Raw genomic sequence first — 26,235 nt, forward strand, 5'->3', positions numbered from 1 at the left:
TGTTTTTTGGGGGGGGGTAACGACTGTAGTTCAAAGTCATATAACCGTGTTTCTCAGCAGTACTGAGAGTGGTTTCACAGGTGAAGTGGTGCACTTTCTGTTTTCAGGTCAAACTGTCTTGTGAGAATGTTGAATCTGCCATGTGATGCACTGTGTAATCCTAAGAAAATAACCATAATTTTCAGTTTTACTCTTCAATTCCAGACAACTCTGCAAACCTAACTGTAGATAACACTTCAAAAATGGTACATTCCAAATCAAAATTCCAGTCTTGGCACTGTGGTACAAATCACATGGTTAATTAGGAGATAGGAGATAACTTTCTGGCACCTTCATCACTCAGTCTGCATTTCTTATTGTTTGTAACATTTCTAAAAGCAAATAAACAAAATAAACAAAGCTTTTCATGGTAAAGAGATGCAGTATCCATCAAAGTTCGCTGCAATTTACTTACTCAGGACCAAACTAAATGCAGAAACCCCATGACAAGTACTGAACAAGAGATGCAAAGTACAATGTACAGATGATAAGACCAAAGTGGACTGAAATAAAACCTCAGATATTGTAGTACAACTCAATGAAACTGTTGTATTTTTGCAAACACTTTCCATATTTAAAAATGTGTTTCGGCTTGCGGCCTCCACCCTGATGAAGGCCACAAGCCAAAACGCGTTGGTCAGTCAATAAAGTTGTTCCTCTTCCCTTAAGTGTTGCTGGAGTTCCTGCATTGTGAATTATTTAATCCTCTTCATGCACCTTGGAAGTAGGTGAAGTTGTGCCAGAAATTTTTGCTGTCATATTTAAAAACATCACATAAAAGTAAAGATGATCAATTTCTTATTAAATTATTTTTATGATTTCTATTTGTTTAACCAAAATATCACCAGAAGCAATTCTCCTGCCCTTTTATAAACACACCTTTTTCCAAACACTTGGAATAATTTTTCACCAGTCTCTAAAATGAAATTTGAAAAAAATTTCATGGGTCTTTTAACTCTTTAAATTCTGGGCTATTCTATATTCTATATCTTTTTGTTTTTTGGCCCCATCTGCCTGACGTTTGGTTGAGCTTTCCAGCAGATGGCTTCGCAGTATCTTCTCATAGTTCACTGACTGGAAGCTGCTGAGTCCCAAGACAGCAAATCAACCTGAGAATCAGGAGATTTCCAAAAAGTTTGCTGTACAGCTGATGTGAAGTTGTTCTTCTGAAAAGCTGCCTCTGATCAGCACCGAACATGCCTACTGTTACTGTGCCCATATAACCCAATCTTTGGTCTACCTGTCCAGAGAACATAAGTTCAGAAATGTGTTTGTCTGAATCTTCTTTGGCAAACTAAAAATTAGTTTCACAGTTATCTGCAGGACGTGTGATGACAATGGGACATTGTGAGACTACTTTTTGCTTCAAACCATCTGTTTTTTGGATGAGTTTCCTGTGGCAGCCGGTCCCAGACAAACAGATACTTTTACTGCAATCATTTTTTAATTAATTTGAAATTCCATTCACAAACTTTTCCTCCCTAAACCCTCATCTTCACCTGCTGACAACAAACACTTGTCAGTAACAGAGAAATAGTAAGAGCAACCTCTACATGTCACAGGTTACTTCTCTCACTTCCTGAAAAGGTTCTAATCATTGCTCCTAAACTGTAACATCTGATTCTAACTTCATGGACAGAAGCATCATTTATTATTTTTCTATTTAAAATTTGGAAAATTCAATTTCTTTTAAAAGTTACCGTTTATATTTTTATGCCAAATAATCCAACAATCCACACATGGCTGCACATTAAGGACAGAGCACACACACACACACACACACACACACACACACACACACACACACACACACACACACACACACACACACACACACACACACACACACACACACACACACACACACACACACACACACACACACACACACACACAAAATCTATTTAACCAGCCTTCCTGTCAAAACAGCCGACTCCTACCTCTCCCTTCCTTCCACTCCGTCCTTCGTCCATACCTCCTCTCTATGTATTTATGTGTGTGGTTACTTACAAAGGTTCAGTGTGGCTTCAAACTAAATCTGTATTTCAGAGTTCATGGACAGGACACACACATTAACACAGTACTTTCTTTATTGTTCACACACTCAGTCCTCCAGCCTCATGTCTGAACACTTTGTGTTGAAATATATGAGAGGAGAAAGAGAAACAGTGAAAATGGGACAGAGGGATAGCAGACATCTGGCTGCCCAGTTAATCAGGGCTTTCTAATCCTAAAGAGACCTCGAACAAACACACACTCAAATACACACACTGCATGTGTGTATATGAGTTTGTACACAAAAGCAGAACTGACACACCAGAAAATAGGTATTAGGTTTGCACACAACACAGACACACTGTTACTCCACTCTTCCCCCATTCATATAATACCCATGCATTCACGAGAAACAGTAATATACACAGACAAGCGTAGAATTTTCTCTTTCCCACAACTTCCTTTGGAGGATTTCAGCCTCAGAGATTTGAATTCTGTGTAAATAAACTCAATCTGTGGTCAAACAGAAGATGTAAATACATTTCATTAAACTTGACTGAATATAGCCACCTATTCACTACAATTTAACTCAAGTTAAAGGAAACATAAGCTCAGAAATTACACATTTGTAAAATACGACTGACCATTCTCTGCTACCGCAGCTACACGGCTCTGATGATGGTGGTGTTGGTTTTTCTGCTGGTCCAGCACACAATGAAATATCTCAGTAGCTTGCGGTTAAATTCTCCAAACCTTCACCGTCCACAGGGCACGATTCCTGATTATCTTGGTGTTCCCTTGGTTTATTTCCTAGCACCACAATTTAAGTTCATGACAAGATGATTTCAAAGAAAAAAAAAATTCTGCCAGCCTTGGCTTCACTTGAAGACTAATGCTAAAAAGCAGTAATGCTTAACACTGCAGTATTATTGCTGGTAAGGAAATGATGTGAGCTGAGAGGCAGTCTAAGACATAAATATACTATAAAGTCAATGTAACAATATAGTGACTATTCATATCTTTCAGTCATGTGACCAATGCAGAACTGATGACAAAACATGGTTTCAACACACTAGAGCATTTGCTTCAAGACATTGTAGATCACCTCCCAACTAAAGAAAGTCCATGAACAAGCTTCAAATTCGGACGCACATACAGCTTCTTTCATGTACTACAATCATAGAAACAGCAAAGCCCTTGTTAGAATGAAGACTCCCTCTACTTTGACTGCAAGTATAATGAACCCAAGTAAAAGTATACACACTGATGTTTATCTTGATGGGTCAAAAATGAAACCATTCAGGGGTAAAAAGCAAGAAATTCTTTTATGTCAAATCTAAAGTTGATTCATCCTTTGGTATCACTTGTAATCACTGTAGGGCAACAGTAACACCGAAGTAATATTCTTGGAAAGGACAAAGACAAATTTAATCAAAGCTTCTTTCACGTGTTCGGATTTAGGAACCATTCGGCATTTTGGACACACAAACCTTGTAACCGTCTGGCAGCACAGGAAACACTGTTCTTTGTCTTTCCCTCCTATAATGATTGGATATCATGTGAAATTTATCAATGGGCAGTTTATGAACCTCTTCTAAATGAATAATGTCAACATTTGTTTGACTAATTATACAATGAGTGGTGCTGCGGGAAGCAACACCATAAATAAATAAATGCACTAGTTGCTCTCTAATCTACTTTGGTCTGACACCATGCAGCAGATGATAATCGTTCCAGTAGATTCAGTCCTTCAAAGCATTTCTGCACAAGGACTGTTTACAAAAAATCCAATTAAGTTACAGTAATTATTATCAATGCCAATGCCTGCAGTAAACATCCTGAGATGTTCAGCTTCCACTGTTGTGTCTGGTTGGGAGTTCTGGTTTAAAAAAGCAGAAGCGAAGAGATTGCATTTCATGTGAGAAATTAAATCTTCCCTTAGCAACCGTACAGGTGGCGTTTTAGTTTCAGTTTCATGGTCACAAGGCCATGCACTCTCTATTTTTGTTTTCAACTCCAACCTTCTCCACCAACAGAAATCCACCCCGCAATGTCTTACCCTTTTCTGACGGCTTTCGGCAGCAGCCAGCTGGGCAGACATGCGTTCCTGCATCTTTCTGCAGTGTGCCATGACGGCCTCCAAGACGGAGATGGGGCTGGACCCTAGGGCACGCCGTTCCTTGTCTCCTCCGGGGACTCCGCCTTCGAAGTCCCTCTGAAGTGCCAGGTAGGGGTCAGTCAGGCTGTAGTGGCCGTACCGTTCTTGAAGAAACACCTCCTTCCGCTGAGCCTGGAGGGGATACGGAAAAAAAAGCTGAAAAGGTGCTATTTAACTTGTTTACACTACATGAAGTAAAATGATTTTGATGAAAAGGTTTTCAACCAGAATCACACATATAATCTCATACTGTAGATATGTTTCAGAATTAGCCTACAACCAGAAAACAATGCGTTAACAAGCAGTACTTTGACATTTGTATAATGTAAGACATAAACAAAAACAAAAAGCATTTGATAAGGAATGACTTTCTCTCCTTAACCTCATCCAGTGACCTAGATCAAAAGTGTACGTGTCCAAAAAGCACACAGGATAACAACATAAAAGGCGTCAAACTGTGGTTTATTTTCTTTACTTTGTTAAGCATTCCTCAACTTTATTTGGAGAACTCTCTTCTACCCATGGGAATTTTATGTCCCAAAGAGGTTGAAGCTCAAGCAACACTAAAACGTTATTACTTGACCAACTCATTTGGTCCTGTGGCCGTCATCAGGGTCAGTTTGTGTCCCAAACAACCTCACACGTAATTACATTACATTAAATAACAGCTAACGAGCAGGAGAGGACATATTTATGGTGATTTAGAGAGTTCAAAGCTTTTACCAGTCCACCATCAACACCCAACCTACCCTTACACAGTGCTTCAAAAAAAAAACAAAACAAGCAAAATGTTAGGAAGCTCAGGCCAAGCTGTGGAACTACAAACCAACCAACTCTTTCCCCTAAATGTTATTACCCCAACCGCATGACTCCACAAGCATTCAGCACTGAAGCAGGCACAACTGCGCTCAGGTTACACTGGTACATGACGATGGGAGATACCTCTGAACAGCTCAGAAGACTGTACGCACAGGAGGGCTGTGGTATAATAAGAGAACACGGCTATACTGGCATGACTGTTTCCATTCTTAACTAAAAACATGGTGTCCCTTTGCAGTTAAGTAGAAGATCCTTTGCTAACTACAAACTTCAAGCATGGCTGAAAGTCTTTTCAGCTGCACAGCTGCAGACTCTAATGTTTATATCATTCATCTTCCAGCTTTGGACTTCCAGCAGAATGTAAACAGAATGCTTAATGCTTCAGCAAATCAGCGTTCCAAGACAGCAAGTCTTTCCAAACAGCATATGAATGCAGCAGACTCGTGATTGGCCAAAAAACAAAAACAAAGCTAAGAGCGGTAGTAAACGTCTGACGTGTTTTCAGCAAAATTCTGTCAAATGTACACAGACACCAGGGGAAAAAATTCACATTATCCGTGTGGCTTTAGAGAGTCTGGGTGTACAGTTTTGCAGGTAAAAAAACAAAGAAGCTACCAAACAGAGCTGGCTGTACACACAGCAGGGGCAACATGCTCTGAGTGAAACACTAAAACTGCGAGTCTACACTTGTGTTGGGTTCAGTAGTCAGTGTGTACCTATGTTAAATCATTTATTTTTTCTAGTCACAGCCACAACTTTCCTGTTTACCTTTTAGTTCTTGCCATCTGATCTTTTTTTGCCAGCAAGCACCAGGCTGACCAGCTGCTCTTCATAGACTCTCATTTTACAATTGGACAGACCCTAAAGACTCTAAAGCAGTGTTTCCCAATCACTGTGCCGCGGCACATAGGTGTGCCGTCAGAAATGATCAGGTGTGCCATAGAAGATTATCTGGTTCCACCTGATTAGTACTAACAGTGCTAATAATACACTAGTTAACAATACATTAGCATAATAGCTTGCACACTACATTTACAAAATGGAATTTGTTATTTCTTGATGTGTATTCCCCTGAAACAGCTCACTGCATCAAATCCTACAGGTTCATAAAGGCGAAACATCTTCTGTAAAATCCAGTGTTATTCACGGCTGCTTCAAGTAGAATCTGGCATTTATTAGGCTCAGTAACATTACCTCTGCTGAACCGGTCTTCATTCTGACCAAAACCAAATGACCATCCATTGGCCAAATACTGCCTAACCAAAATCCACTTGGCAGCAGTAAAGCAGCTGCAAACCTGCACAGACCATAAGTAGTGCTGAAAGAGTAATAAATGTTTCAGGAATACACTGCAATAAAACAAAAGCCATCAGAGTTGGGTGAAGGTGGTCTTTCGATCTATAACATATAACTGAGTCAAAACATTTATGAAGGACAAACCATTTGATGTGATCTTTAAGCAAAAAGGAGGTGCCTTAATCTAAGATTCAAATTGCAGTTCTGGAATGATTTCACAGTCATGATTCATATCTATCAGCAGTAGAAAAATGGTGAGTAATTAACAACTAGGCTTACTTAAAGGGTTGGGACTTACATTTTATGTGGGGGAGGGAAAGCCAAAGTGTGAGACAAAGCCACAGACAGCAGGGACAGAGAGGAACGAATGGCAGGACGGAGCTGCGAGATGCGTTTCCAAAGAAGGAAAAGTAAGTCTGGAGAGTCAAACAGTAACACGCTCACATAAAGAGCGCAGAGGATAGAGATTGATGGTCAACTCTAAGAGGACTGAGGCAGGTCTGGATACTGATGGCCGACTGTGAGCAGGCCAATATAAACATGCCCCCGAGGAAAGGTAGGTGTGCGTGACAGAGAGGAAGAAAGAGCACGAGTAACCGAAGAACAACAAAAAGGCCGTGTGGAAAGACTGGAAAGAGGAAGGACTTGACAAAAAGCTGAATTTTCTCACAAACACTTCAAACATGAAGCACTTTCAATGAACTTTGAGTTGACATTAAAAACCACAATTATAACTAAAACAAGCAGTTTTCCATATTTTATTTAATTCTAGAGTGTCTATAAAATGGTCAATAGCAGTTAAAAACTCAAAATTCATGTCTTTAACCTTTTTTTAACCTGATCAAAAATTCCAAACATCAAAAATAAACCATCCAGAACACAGAAATGAGCAAAGTGCAGAAAATGGCACCAGTGTCACATTCTTTAGTCTCCACACCAGAGGGAAGTTTTTAGTTAAAATGGATTAAAAAAATCTTAGTAAAAATACTTATTACAATATATTTTCTACTTACAGTATTTTCTATACTCAAAAATCTTTATTGACATCAGCTGGGTGAGTACTCAGAGTTAAGTTTAGAGCTCATACCATAGATGCTTATGCTCTGAAGCTACATAATCCAGCTTCAGTGAACGTATCATCTAAACCATCTTAAGGGAATCTATCTGTAAAGCTCAGGAAGAAATAATCAGGAGCAACGTGGTGCCATCTTTCAGCTTCCCTTCACCTCTCAGGATCTCCCTGTAAATACTCACATAGAACCAGAGCCCATTTCAGTCCAGTTCAGTCAGTCAGCTGCTCTTTATGCTCACATTAGGACCATTATTTATCAGGTTAGGTGAGCATTCCCATTAAATATTAGTAAACTATTCATTTCACAAACCTCAACTTGCTAGCATGTTGTTTCTTACCTTTCTCATTATTATTAAAAGAGCCATTTATGATACGTGATTAGTTCAACATTTTTTTTCTCAGTCAGCTCTGTTTTCCCTTCCTATTTAAACCTGTGAACCAGATCATCAAGATTTCGTGATTGGGGGAGGGGGCTCAGGATCGTAGGTCACCCTGTTTACAGAGTCAGAGCTTGGGCCAATAGCACGAAATCCTTTGAGACCGCTTCAGCTGTCAAACGCTAAGCTCCCCCGAGGCTCTTAATTCCATAGATACATTGATTATCACAGAGAAGCTACGACATACAATAGGCTTTGAGGGGTATATGCGTTAGGAGCAAATCCAAAGATAGAAAATCTGTTTTTCTTTTCTTAAAAAAAAGATAAAAATTTAACCAGTAAGTAGCATGTTCTGGTCATCTGTTTGAGAATGCTGATGGATAATAGCGAAGACAATATTAAAAGTGTTCTTAGAATAAATGTTTGTAATAAATTTGGCATCCAGGGTTTTAAACTGCAGCTGAAATAAATGAATAAAACTAGGGCTAAATCACCCTTGAACTGTAAGTTTCCAGTGACCTTAGGATGTAAATGTGGCTAACATCCCTATATTTTGGTTACATGTCATGAGCCATACCCCCTGCAGTTTACTAAGGTTTAAGATAAGTCGTTTATATACTGGTTTGGGAAAAACAGAGGGGTGATTATGCGCTGGTAACTCTAGAGTATTTACTAGTGTAGCATTGGTGGTGTGCTATGAGTGAGATGTCAGTATTATTAGCATCAACCTTTATAGGCATGCTGCACTCGCTGGGAGATAGGGTTCAAAATCGTGGCCAGAAAGAGAGAGGTGATCTCAGAAGAGAAGTAGGATGGACTAGAAGAGAAGGAAGAAAAATGAGAGAGTGGTAATGAATAAAAATCAGAGGAAAAAGAGAGAAAGACTGAAGTGAAGGAGGGACAGAAAAGAAATCTAGAGAGGGTAATCCAAACATTGCATGGTGGAGAAAGAAGCAGCATGTATTCATGTGGCTCATTTAGACCTACTCATGAGCATGTGAATATCAAGTCAGCAGTTGGCTCCCAACTCAATCCATATAAAAAAAAAAAAAAAAAATTCAAACAGAGGAGCTGTTCATGTCCGGAAGAACACACACAAGCATTAGACCAAAATAGAGGGATGTGCTTTGAGGCCACTTGATTTGAGTGTGTGTTGCTTGAGATGCTGCTTAGCTCGGTAGTCAAAAAAGGGGTGTGATAAACTGATTCATGAACACCTGGATGGGAGGTATATGCTAAAATGAGCGCTGGCTTTGCTTAAATGAACGATTTGAAAAAATAAATAAATAAATAAATATATCAGATGAGAAGGTTAACCTTATTCAGATGAGTGATTCAAGAACTATAAACACAGTCACGTGTCTAGATTCCAAAAGAAACCTGTACAGCTCTTTCTGCTTAGCATATATATATATATATATGTGTACACACATTTTTTTAAAGCCTGCTGTCATGAACAACCAGCTGCTGGTTTTCTTTTTGGGGTTTTTTTTGCCCTATTGAAAAGTGACTCATGTATTCAATTGTTATATCACCAAAAACACCAAACACCTTCTAGTTCCAGCTTCTCAGATGTGATGATTTGCTGGTTGTCTTTCTCGTTTGGAGTTCAGTATTGTGTGTTGGGTTGACTAGGATGACATCAGATGATTGATTTGTGGCAGCAGTTTCCTTCCCTGAACAGTACAATCCATCAATTGTACCTAACTTGAAGAGCTATCAAAGAGCATTCTTAATATTGGCTTTAAACATTCAGTTTTATCTTATTTCAGTCAATCAGTTTATTATTTAATTGTTAGAATAAACAGAGTAAAAGTCCGTCTCAGTGCTGCTTTGTTATAATCATTAGAAAACAGACACTCAAGGATTAGATCAGTTACACTGAGAGTAAAAAACCAAAACATAATTTTGTCTAACGATTAACATGATTTATTGAATTGTTTTCATCTAATAAAAGTGCTGCTAATTAAGTCTAAACACATTCATCATTACTGTCAGATTGTTGTTTAGTCCACGCTCTGCCTTAAAATTATTTTTTTTCCCTTTCATGTGTTATATTCAAACATTTGCCATTATTTAGGTTATCTGTCTTCATGAGAGTATTTTGTTCTGATGGATCATAGATACATAATGCTGTATGGTATAGCTCGCATCATACACGTTGGGTGTTGGCAGGGGGATATCATACCATCCAAAACCTTTCCAGTCGGTTTGTGTGTGTGCATTTGTCACCAGGGGGTGTGGATAGTCCCTCGGGATGAACTGACCCTAGGGAGGATGGAAAATGTCTGCAGTACCATCTGTCATTCACACACATGCACACACACACGCACCAATTAAGTAATCTTCACTTCAACTGTTTTCTCTCAAATTATCTATCAATGAGCTGATTTGGGTGTCACATTTAAACCAGAGGACCCTAACCTCAGGTTATGTTAGCAAGACGGAACCAGTAACTCAATGCAAAACAAGCAAACTAAAGATAAAATTCAATGGCCAGTCTCTGGGCCTGTTTGATTGGGGCTTTTGCAATCAATTTCACAGCAACTACCAACAACCTCTATCCTCCACAAACAGTCGAAGAATTGATACCGTTCCCTTCTAGCGGTTGCAGATGGCCTTTCAGTAGTCTGTAGGCCTGTGTCGCTGAGGCTTTATACTAAAATGAGGAAGTTACAACGAATGTTTGAATGTGTATCTTGCCTGCATTGACACTGTGGAAATTTTGATGTGAATTGTGGCATTAGGTGTATCCAAAATGTCTCAATAAACTGTATATCACATTAATTTCTGAGGTTAACAGCCGACTGTTTCCAGAGGACCAAGTCAATGCAGGGGGGGGGGGGGAAAGAAAAGAAAAATAAACTTTAGAAACTCAACTAATTCATTCTACTTGAGATATGTTTACCAGGTCCCCATTATGGACCCAGGCCTGGGGAGGGAGATCGAGGGAGATCTTCAGCTAGTAGCTGGGTCTTAAGCCATGGAGCCTGACGAGGCACAGAATAAAGAGACATGGGACATTATCTCTCTGGTGGGGAAGGAGCCTGAGTTGCTGTGTTTGAGGGTTAATAGATACTGGCTAGATATAATTAGGGCTCACCGGAGAGGGGATGCACCCTGTTCTGGTGTTTGCCTCTAGCATCTGCAGTGTGGACACTGTACTGGTCTGATGGGGTAAAGAGGGAGATGAGAGTAAAAGCAGTCTAAGCCCCTAACCTAACCTAAGATCATGAGAATAAGATCGCAGATTCAAGCAGTGGAACTGAGCTATCTCCAAAGGGTGACTGGAATCAGCCTAAGAGATAGGTTGAGAAGGAGTCCTTCAAAATGACTGAACTCCCAAATGAGAGTAAAGCTGCTACTGCTCCACATCTAGCTAGCTGAGGTGCTTTGGGCTTCTAATAAGAGTGCTTCCTGGTTAAACCATGTAAGTCATGTAAGGGTGGGGAGGTCTGAGCCTCTCGGTTATCGGTTGGATGGATAGACGGATGGATGTCATTCAGTGGATTCATGCCCCAGCTATTATTTTTGTAAAAAAAAAAAAAATCATATTTTAAAACTGTTGCTTAATAACTTCTTCATACATGCTAAAAATGTACGGAATATGTAGGTTCAAAGAGCTGGGAGGGGTATCCCCAACATTTTAAATCAAATGCACTACAAAACACTACATAAGAATCCCAATCAGTACACTGAATGATGAAATTTGGTGGTTACTGTAACACTGAATTAGAAAGCTATCCTCACAGTGAGTGAGAAAGAGCATCTGACACTTGATGACCCACAGTCACGAGGGATTTATCTTTGCTGCAGGGATCAATATGTGCAAAAGGATTAGATCTGACATAGAAGAACAGATGACTGTTGCACGCTGCAGGAGATATGGTGGACCCATAAACAGGGGAGGTGGAGGATGTACAGTATAAATTAGAATAAGATAAAAGAGAGGAAAGGAAACTCAGAGGTAAAAAGAGAGGCAAACAGAATGTTTAAAAAAGTAACTATCAGAGAGAATGTGAGAGATGTGTGCATTAAAGGAGAGAAAGAAAGGGAGGATAAAAGGGAAAGATGATAACAGGTGAGAACCAACAAAGCAGATGTTAGCTGTCACCTATGCTGTGTTCACATGCAGCTATGACCCCACTATGAGCTGACAGTTCAAAGCTTCAGAGAACTTGAACAGCATCATGTTGTCAACCATCGAAAACTCAACCAAAACACAGATCATCCTGCATTTCAAGGTATGGCAAAGATTTAACATTGTGTATGAGTTTCAGACTCAAATTAGTTTTTCTCTCTTTTTTTCTCATGAACTGATGATGTGTGAGTCAGTGTTTGGGTTAAAAAAAAAAAAAGAAAAAAAAAAGAGAAGCCCAGTATGTTTTCAAAAGACCATAATGAGTATTTATGGGTTAATTGCCTGGACTAGAATTAAAGTTACTTCTCACAAAACAAGAGCAGTTATGGTTGTACATTGAACAAATTAAAAACAAAAGGAGCTTTTGCAATTTTTTCATTTCTTTGTTTTTGACTCTTTGGTTATGTATATTTTTTATTTTCTGTGCACTACAGGTTACTGTCACCCGTCCCTGAAACTGGTAAAAGTGACCAGATCAGTCCTACAGCAGATCAGCTGTATCCTAACTCACAGCTGGTAACATTGCAGTAAGTTAGGAAATTTCCCCTGTTTCATGCCATTCTGTGCATGAAATGTGTAGCTGCACTAAATATTTTAAGACTTATGCAGCATGTATAGCCTTGGCATTGGCTGATTATTTGCTCCAACATGAGAAGCCAATTAAAGTTTGATGAGGCTCACAAGGCTGTACAAGCTTGACCTAATTTAAACGAAACCCAGGATGGTTTCCACCAAACAGTGAGTGGCAATCAGTATTAATTGTACCAATGCATATGTAACGGTATCCTAAATAATAATTATATTGAAATTCAAACTGAAAGCACAGTCAAATATATCATGATGTGCATGGCATCACATCTGAAGTCTATTTAACTTGACTGGTGTCAGTGGGAGCAATTCAAAAATCCATCACTCATTTATCTTTCCATCAGTGCTGTCAGCAGAGGCATAGCACTGACTGTACACTGACATCAGTGAGGAACCAGGCCACTCTTACATAACCAATCCAGCAGAGGAGAGATAACACCAGCAGTTACAGAACTAAAATGATTGGCTCCTGGCTTCCACCCCCCTACATTTTGTATTGTGATGCAGCTTTAGAGGTCAGACGCACATGTGACATAACCCAACAACTGCAGGCAGAATTATCCATATTATGCACCCCAGTGTTTTGTTGTATCATCTTATCTTCAGGAACCATCACAAAACAATAGAACCACACTGATATATCAATTACAAACTGGTACTGCTACATGCACAACCGTACAATGTTCTGCAATTCATGACAACCGCTTATTTTAAAAGTTAAAATGTAGAAAAACAAAACAATAAATAATCCAGACATTTTCTTCATCTTATCTGTAGCCAGGTCGCGAGGGAAGCCCAGACCTCCGTCTTGCCAGCCACCTACTCCAGCTTATCTGGTGAAACACTTACGTTCCCAGGCCATGCACAGCTGGAACACCTTACCCAGCATGCGACATAGCTGGCTCCTTTCAATGTGGAGAAGTAGCGGCTCTTCTTTGAGCCCCTCTCGAATGACTGAACTCAATGCTAAGGATTGAGTGCTCATTCACCCTTCAGAGAAAGCTAATTTCCGCTACTTGTTTCTGTGATCTTGTTCTGTTTTCATTCAAATTACATGATGTCTAAGTTCCTGCTTCTAAATTTAGATAAAATTGAGGGTATTGTAGTCTGCCTTTAAGTTTTAGAAATATGGTATCTAACCAGATGCTTACTGTGGATGGCATTACCTTGGCCTCCAGTAACACTGTGAGGAACCTTTGAGTCGCTTTTGACCAGGACATGTCCTTTAATGTGGATATTAAAAAAATATGTAGGACTGCTTTCTTCTATCAATGCAATATCTCTAAAATTAGAAACATCCTGTCTCACAGTGATGCTGAAAAACTAGTTCATGCATTTATTACTTCTAGGCTGGACTACTATAATTCATTATCAGGATGCCCTAAAAACTCTCTGAAAAGCCTTCAGCTGATCTAAAATATATCGACAGGCACTAGAAAGAGAGCACATATTTCTCCCATACTGGCTTCTCTTCATTGGCTCCCTGTTAAATCCAAAATCCAATTTAAAATCGTTCTCACCACATCCAAGGACCACCCCAAAAAAGCACTTCGACCTCAGACTGCTGGGTCATTTGGGGTTCCTAGAGTTTCTGAAGGTAGAACGAGAGGCAGAGTTTAGTTAGACTGCAATAGGTGTAGGATGCTGGGGGGGCTCCCCGTGATGCATGGAGTGTTTCTTCTTCACTCACGGTTTTTTATTCTCCATGTCTTTATATTAGTTATTATTAATTTATAGCTCTCTTCCAAAGTGTGTCTTTGTCCTGTCTTCCTCCTCTTACCCCAAAACCAGTCGCAGCAGATGATAGCCCCGCCCTGATGCTGGTTCTGTTGGAGGTTTCTTCCTGTGAAAGGGGAGTTTTCCCTTTCCACTGTCGCTGAAGCGCTTGCTCATATGGGGTCAACTGATTGTTAAGGTTTTCTCAGTTTTCTCTATGTTAATGTAGGGCCTTTACCTTATAACATAAAACATCCTGAGGCAACTGTTGTTGTGATATGCACTATATAAATAAAATAAAATTCAAATTGTTCATTTTTAAAAGAACTAACAATAATAGTGCTAACAAAAAGATCAGTCCAAGATTAACCGATTTGATTTGTTTACGCTGGCTGCATACCATTTACACCACAATAAATAGAATGTTAACAATTAGATTAAACAACTACATCTGGTACCAACTAGTGGCAAAAGCGATGATTAATCATTAGTCATTTAGTCACGTACATCCTTAGTAGAAACAAAAAAAACTGTCAAACCCTAATGCTAATGCTAGATTGTGGCCAGTAAGCTCAAACAAACTTTAGCCTACTTAAAAAAAATACACTAGATCTGAAACACAGGCACCAAGACCATTATTTAGACTGTAAAAAGAAGCATATATAGCTGAGTAGCATCAAACCAGAGCATAAGGTGGTGCAAGGTCAAGCTATGTCTTCACATTAAGTAGCTACATCACTATATAGTTAATAACCAATGACTTTAGCATTTTCCTATTTTAATATATCACAATAGACAAACTAGAAATTCAATCAATTCCAAATATGCCAAATCTGCAAAACGAATTTCCTTCAGGGAGTATTACAGATATTCCAATTCATTTCAAAAACATGACTCTCAAATCGCTTCACTATGAACTTGGCACATTTTGTAAACAAGAACGCTCATGCGTCTTTATGTGCTACTATGCAGACTTAAGGCTGATGGAGGCCTATAGCAGTGATATTTCACACTCTGTGGCAGCTTCCTTCACTCATATTTAATGAGTTCCACTGACAAGTTCAATGAAAGTCTGATAAAGCAACAGATACTTTAAACTATATGTAGATGAAATATTTCATGCCAGCATTTCTAAAAAAGAACCTAACCTAAAAAATATTTTTTCAGCAAAGCCCTTCATCTCTTCAATTTTTCCATGTCTCTCAAAATTAAATCAGCACAGCATAACCAAAGAAAAAAAATCAAAGTCAAAGGAAAAGTCTATAAAAAAGACTTTCAGGCTTCACAACAACACACCCACACAACCGTACACATTTGGAGTCGATTAGCTTGTCAGTCACTTATATGTAAATACTGTTTTTAAAGAATGTAATGTGAGGGAGGAAAAAAAACTCCAGACATAACATACTGAAGAAATGCTCCAGAGAAAGCCCACAAACATACATTTTTACTAAATCATGCGCGCACACACACACCACATCACTTGCAGCTGTGTTTAAGGCTTCAGCTACGCAGTAAAGTCAGCTCCTTACATGCTATTTTTATCCTCAATGCCACAGTAAACCAACACAGGGCTGCTGCTTGATTAAACCTTATAGTCCCTGTGGGCAGGAGCACAACAGCCCCCCCAAACATCTGATAGGGCCGCAAGTGTGTTTATTACTTACTGTCTGTGTAAATGTTCGTTTTTTGGGAGGAGTCAGGTGCATGTGTATCTATTTTTCTGATAAAGTATGTGTCCGCACATCATATCCAGCTGATGAAAGGAAATCTTTCAAGCAAATACACATAGATAAGCACACAACTCTAAATTGCAAAAAAGACACTTAGTATGCATGCACACTTAAAGAAAGCGATATAGATGATACACTCCTCAGACTAAATCAAAAATGATTGGAGACAAATGAGTCTCCAATCAACCCACACACACACACACACACTTCTCAGCACATAGAAGCACTTAAAACATACTAAATGTGTGTATTATCACCAGTTTTGGCGAGTCAGGATGAAAAAGCACCGAACACAAGCCAAAGGGCTTGTGTCCAACAGCTCCTCTGATAACACACATCAGTTGAAAATCACAGAGCTCAGCAACCCTGAACACTTGACCACACACACACACACACACACACACACACACACACACACACACACACACACACACACACACACACACACACACACACGCTGCCCAATCACAAATTATGTCAAATGCAGATGAAAAAAATGCTGCAGGCATTGAGTCAAATTGTGAAAAGGCAATAGAAGAGCATAAAGGCAGTTTCACTCAAAAAAAGAAGAACAAAAGGGGGATACAGTGGTTACCTGAGAAAACACATCCACAATCAAATGCTTTTTTATAGGAGACTTTGTTTTGCTTATCGTAACATCAATCAGGCTAAGTGGTCACACAAAGCTGGTTATCGACTAAGATAACCCAGAGCTGGCAGCATTTAACGAATCACGGTTATGGATCAGTCTACTGGCAGTAGAGCAGCTGATTTTACTAAGGAAGAAAAAAATATTATGGGAAAAAATGAAGGCTAAACACATAATACAAGCAACACAGACACTGCAGACAAAGCAAAGTGTTGTATGAACGCATGAGCGCTTTAAACTTGAAGTAAGACTTGAAGAGACTCAATATCTTTTTGGAGTAAAGCAAAAAAAGAAAGAAATTGTACGTTTGGATATCACAACTCTATTAAGACATGAGAAAATCTGATGCATTATAATCGAGCAGCATTATTTCATTAGGCTAAATTAGTTTAAGTTTTAAAATACATTTTTTGTTTTTCTTCTTGGCAGTATTTAATGGTCTGAAAGTAAAGAATAAATATTAAAATGGAATTCAAATATGGTCTATGTGAAAATATAAGATCAAATGATGTCTCATTTCAGAATCAAAAGGCTTATAGATCAATAAAATTGTTTTAAATTATTTGCAGCCAGCAGCAGGAAAAAAAAAAAAAATCAATACACTGTAATCCCTAACAGTTGTTCTAGCTCATAACTAATAAGCTCATAACACTTAAATGTCGTTTTGTAGTTGAGCGAACTATAAAGTATTGAGCTCTGTTGGCTTTTATGCAACTTTAATTGAATAGGGCTCAATATTTTTTAGCTAATTTGTTTGGAACGCTCAAAAAGTTTAAGAAGCATATATTAGTGACGTTCTGGTGGGTGGAGTCTTGTCGCTCCCTCAGGAAAGCTGAGTCAGCCATCTTGAATTTACCTTGATGCGGGGAAGATTTGGCCAGCCCATGTGGATTAAGAGTCCCCAACTTCAACCCACCACGACCACCACCTTATTTTTTTTCATCAACTGCCCTAAATTTGGTAAGTCTAACGTGTTTTTGCTTTGTTTCAATTTAATTTCGATAAACATTCTTTTTTAATTTTTACTGGAAATATATTCGTACTTTGTGCACAGTGAGTGTTTGTTATAAATAAATTAGAATCCAAGTAATTGTAATTTTAGAAGTTTTCGAATGTGACAAATACATAATGTTATTTCAAATTACAACGGTGTAACGTTTTGGCGGTTTTCCGTGGGGGACAACATTTCCCATAATGCATTGTATTCTTGCCCGGGAAGTTGACGGTGGCAGTTCTAGCTTCATGCGTTTGAACTTTCTACTGTCCGTTTCTACCGGTTGTCGTATTCGCCGGTAATGCACGTGCGTATTGTGAGTATACTTATTTCAATAAGTGTCCGTGTTACACAGTCAGTAGTTTACGCTGTTGAGCTATGTGTGTGTGCTAGCATGAAACGAACAATGCTAAACAACACGAGTGTGTTATCATGATGGTAATTAGACACGTTTGTATTTTTTCGTAGTCTCAAATATGTGGTTGTGAGATAATCTCGAAATCCTTTTAACAGTTTAGAGGGGTATTCCACTAAGCGAGCTCTACAAGTCAAGGCTTGCGGAAAAATGCATCGCCTGATTCAGCCTAACATTACACACTGGTCGAACTCGGTGCTACGAACGAAGTTCAGCTAAATTGTTCGCGCTAATTCGACAAGGCTCAACCAGCCAGACTGAGGCGCCTCCTTGACACCTTTAAGCCAGACCCTATCGATCTTTGCTAGATAAATTGAAATGAAATGAAAATAAAGAGCCGCGTTCTGCTCCCAGGCTAAGAAAGAATCATTGATGCAGACTGTGCGGATCACAAATACTCCCTAACCTGTAAGGCAGGGGTGTCCAAACTTTTTTCACTGAGGGCCACATACATAAAAATATAGGAGGGGCTGGGCCACTTACTAGAAATTAGGTATATAACCTTAACTTTAGTGTATTAAAGTGTATTAAAGATCACAAAATCACTTAAAAGTGGTCGAATATGTTATATTGTTGAATATAATTAAAGACAAAACTGCCTTCATCACAGCTTTCCATAAATGGATCTTTATTGATTCATTCAGAAAAAGCTTTGGTAGCTCATTCTCAGAACAGCAGCAGATTACTTCTTAGACAGAAGATTTACAGCACAGAGAAAAAACAATAAAGGGGAAAATAGGACGGGTAAATTTCAAGTTTGTTATTTAAGTTATTAAGCTTAGCAACACACCTATTAACATTAGTTTGAAACGGTTAACATTAACAGACTGAACTGGACTTAATAACAGGAGTGCATATAATCTTAGTAAATTATTGTGGTGAGTATCAGCTGTGTGCTGTGTAAAAAAAATATTTTTGAACATTAATAAGTCGTCTTTGTGCACATATTGTTTACAGATATCAGACTGCAAAGAGCGCTACAGAGAGTCAACATTTCACCAGTTGTCAGTGGGTGAGTTTTATAATTTGTGTCCTAATTTAAATAAAAAATAAATACAAAGAAACTAGAGAATTTTGCCCTGAATTATTCAAAATTTTTAGATTTTTTTGCAACAGAACAGACAAAATTAAATTACTGTGTGAACTTGTTGGCATAATTATGTTCCACCTAATTTAAAAATGTACACGCATTTTAAGTACAATGCGTGTAAACAGTGCATTTTGAAAAGCCAAAAGTGCAAACAGGGCTGAAATGGTTTTGACTTTAATTGCAAATATTTTAATTGCAGGGGTGAAGTTGGCCCAATGGAGTGGAAATGCAAGTTGTGTTCTGCAACTTCAAATACTCGGGGACAATTATTTTGGCACTACACTGTATTGCATACCCAATATTCACGAGTGTCCCCCCTGCCATGTCTCTATGACAGTTGCATTTGTACTTTTCCATCATTCGAGGCAATGAAAGCTCATCTGTCAAGATCACATAATGATTCACATAGAGTTGATGCAACTGAAGGAGCATGTGGTTGTTTTATATGTCCTTTGTGTAACTTCACACAGCCCTTTTCTGAGGGAATTCTGTTTGGTCATTTGAGAAGTCATTTACGAAGTCATGAGATGGTACCATGCCCATTCAAAAACTGTAATTACAGAACAAATAGTTACTCAGCATTTAATGCACACAAAAGTAGAAAACATAGTGGTGATTCAGGCTTTGGTGAATGTGTTGTATTGGCATACAACGATAGCGCCCCAGAGCTAGTTGCAGCAGAAAGTCTTCGGGAACCTGCTGAAACTCACAGTCCAGGGTCTGCAGACACATTTGATCTCGATGAGATAAACAGTCAGTGTGATCCAGACATGTTAAAGGCCCAGCTGAACCATAACTTGGCATCGTTATTTCTAAAGATGCAATCTATTCTTCATGTGTCAGACATGGCATCTCAGGAAATAGTGGAACATTTGACTCAGATATTTTTATTGTCCCAACCGATACTCAAACATGACATCAGAGAGGTCTTAGAGAGTCATGATATCACTGTCAGTGAAGCAATTCTAAATGAGGTTGTCAGTACTGTTATGGACTGCAATGTTATTGTCAGTGCCACAGCTAAGGGGAAGCAGTTATCCTCAACCAAGAGAAGGAAAACCTTCATTGAAAATAATTACCCTGTGGTAAAGCCTGTACAGTATCTGCTACAGCCAGGACACACAGCAGTACATGTTCCCATTCTCAAAATGATACAAAAAATCTTCAGTCATACAGATATTCTTGATAAAATTAAAGAAACAAAGGTAGCACAAAACGGTGTCTATGTAAGCCACCAAGATGGTTTGTACTTCAAAGAGAACACATTCTTGTCTTCAGATGAGTTCAAAATAACACTAATTTTGTACATTGATGATTTGGAGATAGCCAATCCACTTGGCACATCGCGCAAAATACACAAAATCTGTTCAGTATACTGGATGCTTGCTGATCTTCCCAGTAAATACCGATCAGCCTTGCATGTGATTCAGCTTGCTGCTTTATGTAAAGTGGCTGACATCCAGACATTTGGGTATGAAAAAGCACTTGGTCCTTTGTTGAGAGACCTCCGTACCCTTGAACAAGATGGGATATTCATTGAGTCTATTGGTAAGGTAGTTCAAGGAACAGTCATGTGTGTGGTGTGTGACAATCTTGCAGCCCATGAGTTGGCAGGCTTTTCAAAGTCTTTTAGAGCAGAACACTTTTGCAGGTTCTGCAATGCAACACAAGTTAAACTTCAGACTCATGAAGTTGCAAGCGGCGAGTTCAGTCTTAGGACAAAAGACAGCCATAATAGTGATGTGCATGCCGTAATGCATGGGGTCAGTCGGAGTCAAAATGGTGTTCAGGCAGATTGTGTCCTGAGACAGCAACTAGAGCATTTTCATACTGTCACTGGCTTTCCACCTGATGCCCTCCATGATCTTTTGGAGGGCATTGTGCCCACAGAGCTCGCCCTGTGTATTGGAGAGATGATCCGTCGCAAATACTTCACCCTTGAATATTTGAATGACAGAATTCTGTCATTTCCCTACCAAGGAACAGACAAGCTTGAGAAACCTCATAAAATACCACAGAGCTTTGCTTTAAAGAAAAGCATTGGTGGTAATGGCCATGAAAATGCCACATTGCTTAGACTGCTCCCTTTGATTATTGGAAATGCTGTTCCTGAAGAGGATGGGATATGGACTGTGCTAATGGACTTAAAAGAGGTAGTAGAGTTATCACTGTCCTCAGAATTCACAGAGGAGTCCATCCAGTATTTACAGTCGAAGATCCAAGATCATAGACAGATGCTGAAAGAAGCCTTTCCAGATTTCAAACTCCGTCCTAAGCATCACTACATTGAACACTATCCTGACCTTATACGTCTTTTTGGGCCCCTTGTACACTTGTGGACAATGAGGTTTGAGGGAAAACACAGTTTTTTCAAGAGAGTTGTACACGATACACAAAACTTTAAAAATGTGTTAAAAACACTCGCCGACAGGCATCAGTACCTGGTAGCATTTCATCTCAGTGCCTCAGGATTCTTCAGACCTCACCAGCAAGCATCAAATGTCTCCTCTGTACTGGTATCAATGCTTCCAGATGTTGCAAAGACGTATGTTAAACAAATAACAGCAAGCAATGTTATTTACAGCACATCAAAGATCTGTATTGATGGAACTGATTATAATGTAGGAATGTTTTTGTCTGTTGGACAAGAGGGAGGACTGCCTAAGTTCTGTAGAATTGAACAGGTTCTCCTGGTTAATAGTAGTGTTGTCTTTCTTTGCCAAAGGCACATATCGCACTACATTGAACACCTGAGATCTTACAAACTTTTCCCAAATAATCTGGCTGTTCACACCCCATCAGAGCTAAATGACAAAACACCTCTCTGTGCTTACAACGTAGATGGAAGATTGCTCTTGACACCAAAACGTTTCATATTATTACAGTGAAGATTTGTTGAAGCAGGTTAACAGCTGACTTCAACATTCTCTTGGAGCTGTCCTGAGCAGTGGGTCCATGAATAAACTGCCTCACTCCAGCAGGTGTCCTTCCATACTTCCCATTGTTCAAGTGAGGCTATGGACTCGTGTACATTGTTTGTATCACCTTTACTCTCCATAAAAATTAATGTTTGTTTTTTTTCTTTTCTTTTTTTTCCCCCTAGGAACTAAAAGATGGCTGCTGCCCAGAAGCATGTGCTGCGTGTGTATGTTGAACGAGACACCGCCCTGAAACTTACTCTACTTGAGCGACCAAAGTCAGTGGAGGAGCTGAAAGAAATAATTCAAGAGAGGTTCAAGCCAAGACTGGATGGGGACTTTAGCCTTCACTATGAGGATCCGGACTTTGATGGTGATCTTTGTCTCCTTGTGGACATCCAGGAGTTACCAGAGAAGGGTACATTAAGAGTTGTCAGACCTGAAAGCGACACCTTCTCTACTGCATCTTCTGACACAGACATACTCCCACATGTACCTGCGATACAGCGCCAGAAGAGTTGGCCTGATGAATTTGTTGTTCCTAGTTTTGGTTATGAAATGGATCATATACTAGAAGAAGGAAATCGAGTTTATGAAGAATCAGGAAAATTGCTGAAGTTAAAGAGATCACAGAAGAGTGAAATCCTTAAAAAAATGGCAGAAACAATCTACAGTTTTAAAGCATACGCACATGACAAGGAATTGGCAATGACTGCTCAAGCTTTGATTAGAGCTCATCCATGTCTCAGAATGACAGCTGGTGAAGACGGGGCGTTGGGATGGAAACGCCACATGGGGTACAAGCTTGCATCTTACCGTAACAATCTGGCCAAAGCTGGGGTTGCAGAAGTAGCCATCAACACAGGGAGGCGGAGCCGAAACAACCCCAACAATGATCACCCCCATCAAAACATAAAGAAAGCTCGAAAAGCTGAGGTCAACTACATCACCAACCTACCGAAGGATCAAACCCCAGCCTCTCTGGAAAAAATGAGAGAACAGATCATGCATGAAGTCGAAAAGACTGAGAGAAACTACTTAGTCATAGGCAAGCTCATGGACACAACCTATGCCCTACGTCGCCAAGAAATTGTTGGAGCTGTTGTAGCTCCACGAGTGAGAGACGTCGTGGACAGATGGCCAGCCCTACTTATGGAGTCACAGGTAAAAAAAAAAAATGTGTGTGTGTGTGTATATAGATGTCTGTCTGTCTCTTTACTGTTCTCCCAGTTTTTAAAAGTCTACATTTTCAAACAATTTACCAAAAAGCAAATGGCAGATGTAAAATGACAACACATCACTCTGTGACGGGTTTTTTTTTTTTTTCCCCCCCATTCACAGTAAACAAAGTCTCTAGAAGTTTATTTATTTAAATTTCCTTTAGATAACATTACAAAGAATGACGAATAACTTTCTATTTTGGCCTTGGTTCTGACTAGAATTTCTCTGGTTTTGCTAACCTGAGAACTTTTTAAAATACATTCACAATTCTGTTCCTAATTCATCTTTGTTCATTTCTGTGTATTTCTGTCATGTACAGATGGTTGCAGAGTTCCACCGAATCAACAATGTTAACCTGCGCACTCAATTCTACAAGGAGCTGGACAGACACACGCCTAGACTCATCACTTTGTTCCGAGACAAGGCCATCAAGACTGGCAAGATTGCAGAGGAGCTAGCAAAGCTCATGAGAATTTATGACATTCGGGTAAATTTTTCATTTCACATGATTCAGAATTACATTAACAGATGGTTTGTACACAGCTGTAAGAAGCCATAGTGTCAATTGCTTCAACTGTGCCCCGAGATTAAGTGATTATGCCATGGATACAAGATTGTCATTTTAGGAGAAGGACATCTTGACAAAATCTATCCTATCAAAATATTCAAAAAAAATCCAAAATACTGAATTTACCATCTATGGCTAGGGTAGGGTAGGGTTACCCTTCTAGATTGACAAGTTTAGCCCGTTACACAAAAAGTTTGGACACCCCTGATCTATAACAATGACAATCAGAACATGGCTATCCAACACTTTGTTTTTACTCTTCATTTGTGTAAATACTATTCTAATAGATATTGTATGTTCATCTAGGAACAGCATGATGTAAATACAAGACGGGCCCTCGTCCTTCGTGCACTTCCTGTGTACCTGCGTGAAGATGCCTCCACGTTATTCAGGACTTGTGATGTAAGTGTACTGGCCTCAGCATCAACTCCTTTGCCTAGCTGTTCAGTCGAACATATGACATCGCTCAGAACTCAAGGAGAACCAGGGTATATATCAGGAAGGAGGTTTAACACAGTCCTCATCTGACTTGTTTTCTCCCATATATCAACTATTGTTGAATAAGATTGCAAGAAGATTGTTACGCATAAACCAGAAAACATGAAAATAGTTGAAAGATTATTAAACAAAAACAAATCCACAGATAAAAACTCTCTCCCTTTTAAAATTCAAGTGTTCTATTTTTTTGGAGGTGCCATATTGTGGTCAGAGAAATGTTTGGTAAATAACAAAAACAAATATCTTGGCATATATTTATTATTGAAAACATTTATTTAAACATATGTATTGAAACCAAACCCAAATTAAGATTATTGTAATGCATCATGATGTATCAAATTAAATCGTTGACATTATAATCCTAAAAGAAACGTGCGACTTATGAAGATTCACACCTCTAATCAATAGCATGATTTGTGTCCTTGTGGGGCTGAACTCATTCTTGTATTATTTGTGTTTTGCAGTCAGCAGATGGTCCAGACCTCACTGACACTCCTGTGGCTCTGCTGACAGTTGTCACGGATGACACTACTGATTCGGCCCTCTTCAGTCCCGAAAGCATCTGCATTGTCGTTGAGGATGAAATACTTGTGAATGGTCCCACAAATCTGGCTGACTCATTTCTCCTGCTCTTTGGGTACATCTATGCACTAGACCTACAATACCCAAAGAAACTTGAGCTTACATTCACATTTATCCAGAAGGTTGTGATGTGCCTTGAGGACAACAAACCACTGAAAGGGCGTCTACTGACGCTGAAGAATGATTTGTTCAATGAGTGAATCACTCAGAATGGACTACTTGTTGAGCTGAGTATTGAGGAAGCTTTTTTGTTTGTTTGTTTTTTTTCCTAATCATTTGGCTTTTCTACTTCAAATTTAAAGTGAATGACTGCTCATTTTGTGGAATATTCATGTTTAACGTTGTGTTGCCTAATACCTTAATGCACTACCTGACGTTTGTTCCCAGTTATGTACAGTTGTATAAACCAGTACAAATCTGGATTCCTCATTTCTCCTGCTTTTTGGGTAGTTCTGTGCAGTAGACCTACAATACGCAGACTCTCGAGCTTTTATTCACATGTATCCAGAAGGTTGTGATGTGCCTTGAATACAACAAACCACTGTTAGGTCGCTTACTGATGCAGAAGAATTTGTTCAAGTGAATCACTCGGAATAGACAACTCGTTAAGCTAAGTATTGAAGGTTTTTCTTGTTTTGTTTTGTTTTATTTTTAACCATTTTTTACCATTTGCCTCTTCTACCTCACATTTAAGATGAAAGACTGTTCAGTTCATGCACTATTCATGTTTAATGTTCTGTTGCCCAATACCTTAATGCACTGCCTTGATGTTTGTTCCCTATAAGTACAGCAGTGGAAACCAGTACGGTTTTTTATGTATTTTTAAAAAAGAAAGTGAGCTGCAGCTGTCAAGGTACAGTAAGTGTTAAATGCCTCAATGTTCTAATAGCTGCAATTGCTGTTAATACTGAAAATGTTGAATTTTAGACTTGAGATGGAGACCCTTGGAGTCTTTTTCTCTTGTTTTATTTATGAAGCACTTTTTTATGAGTGAGCTCTGTTGTTTGTGCCTTTTTAAAAGCACATTGTGTTTAATAAAAAGTTAAATTGTTAGTGTTGTTACTTTCATGTTTTCTAACACTTTTAGCTGATTATAATTTACTGGGCAAACAGTTTAGAATTATTTGTAAGTGTATTTCCCACAGTATTTTAAAAATATTGAAGATTTTAAGTTTTATTTCCCACATTATAAGTTAGAAAATATGAAAAAGTTTGAGTTTATTTCCCACATCGTATGAGTTGCAATATGTAAAATATTTTGGGTGTATTTTCCACCTTAATTAAGTTGAAAAATATTGAACATTTTGAGTTTATTACTCCCTAATTATAAGTTAAGGAATATCAACATTTATGAGTTAACATTGAG

General features: G+C 38.9%; 2 protein-coding genes across 7 annotated transcripts in view; one reads left to right on the forward strand and one right to left on the reverse strand.

Moving 5' to 3' along the window:
• cttnbp2 (cortactin binding protein 2) overlaps nt 1-26,235 on the reverse strand; it is a 98,361-nt gene that overhangs the window by 36,942 nt on the left and 35,184 nt on the right. The window contains exon 3 of the mRNA XM_031736290.2: nt 4,094-4,324. Within this exon, the coding sequence (XP_031592150.1) occupies nt 4,094-4,324 (231 nt within the window). The remainder of the gene's footprint in view (nt 1-4,093; nt 4,325-26,235) is intronic.
• Nucleotides 17,269-25,988, forward strand: LOC120441058. 6 transcript variants are annotated; one of them, XM_039614723.1, is made up of 6 exons: nt 17,269-17,543; nt 18,950-19,004; nt 22,186-23,164; nt 23,541-23,708; nt 24,096-24,191; nt 24,752-25,988. In XM_039614723.1, the coding sequence occupies exons 3-6, from the start codon at nt 22,196-22,198 to the stop codon at nt 25,067-25,069; spliced, it is 1,551 nt and encodes a 516-aa protein (XP_039470657.1). In that variant the 5' UTR covers nt 17,269-17,543; nt 18,950-19,004; nt 22,186-22,195; the 3' UTR covers nt 25,070-25,988. The 6 variants fall into 6 exon arrangements, 4 of the variants coding, with proteins under 4 accessions (XP_039470657.1, XP_039470656.1, XP_039470659.1 ...); XM_039614722.1 differs by lacking the exon at nt 17,269-17,543 and adding an exon at nt 17,716-17,893; XM_039614725.1 differs by lacking the exon at nt 17,269-17,543 and adding an exon at nt 17,716-17,884.

This window comes from Oreochromis aureus, linkage group 7 (assembly GCF_013358895.1).
Source record: "Oreochromis aureus strain Israel breed Guangdong linkage group 7, ZZ_aureus, whole genome shotgun sequence".
Taxonomy (NCBI): Eukaryota; Metazoa; Chordata; class Actinopteri; order Cichliformes; family Cichlidae; genus Oreochromis; species Oreochromis aureus.

What these genes read in the sequence shown, in the direction of transcription:
- LOC120441058 (XM_039614723.1), top strand. Translation starts at nt 22,196, where the DNA reads ATGGCTGCTGCCCAGAAGCATGTGCTGCGTGTGTATGTTGAACGAGAC. An exon ending in TGAGAATTTATGACATTCGG is followed by an intron (nt 23,709 to 24,095) that starts GTAAATTTTTCA and finishes ATGTTCATCTAG; the next exon opens with GAACAGCATGATGTAAATAC. An exon ending in CGTTATTCAGGACTTGTGAT is followed by an intron (nt 24,192 to 24,751) that starts GTAAGTGTACTG and finishes TGTGTTTTGCAG; the next exon opens with TCAGCAGATGGTCCAGACCT.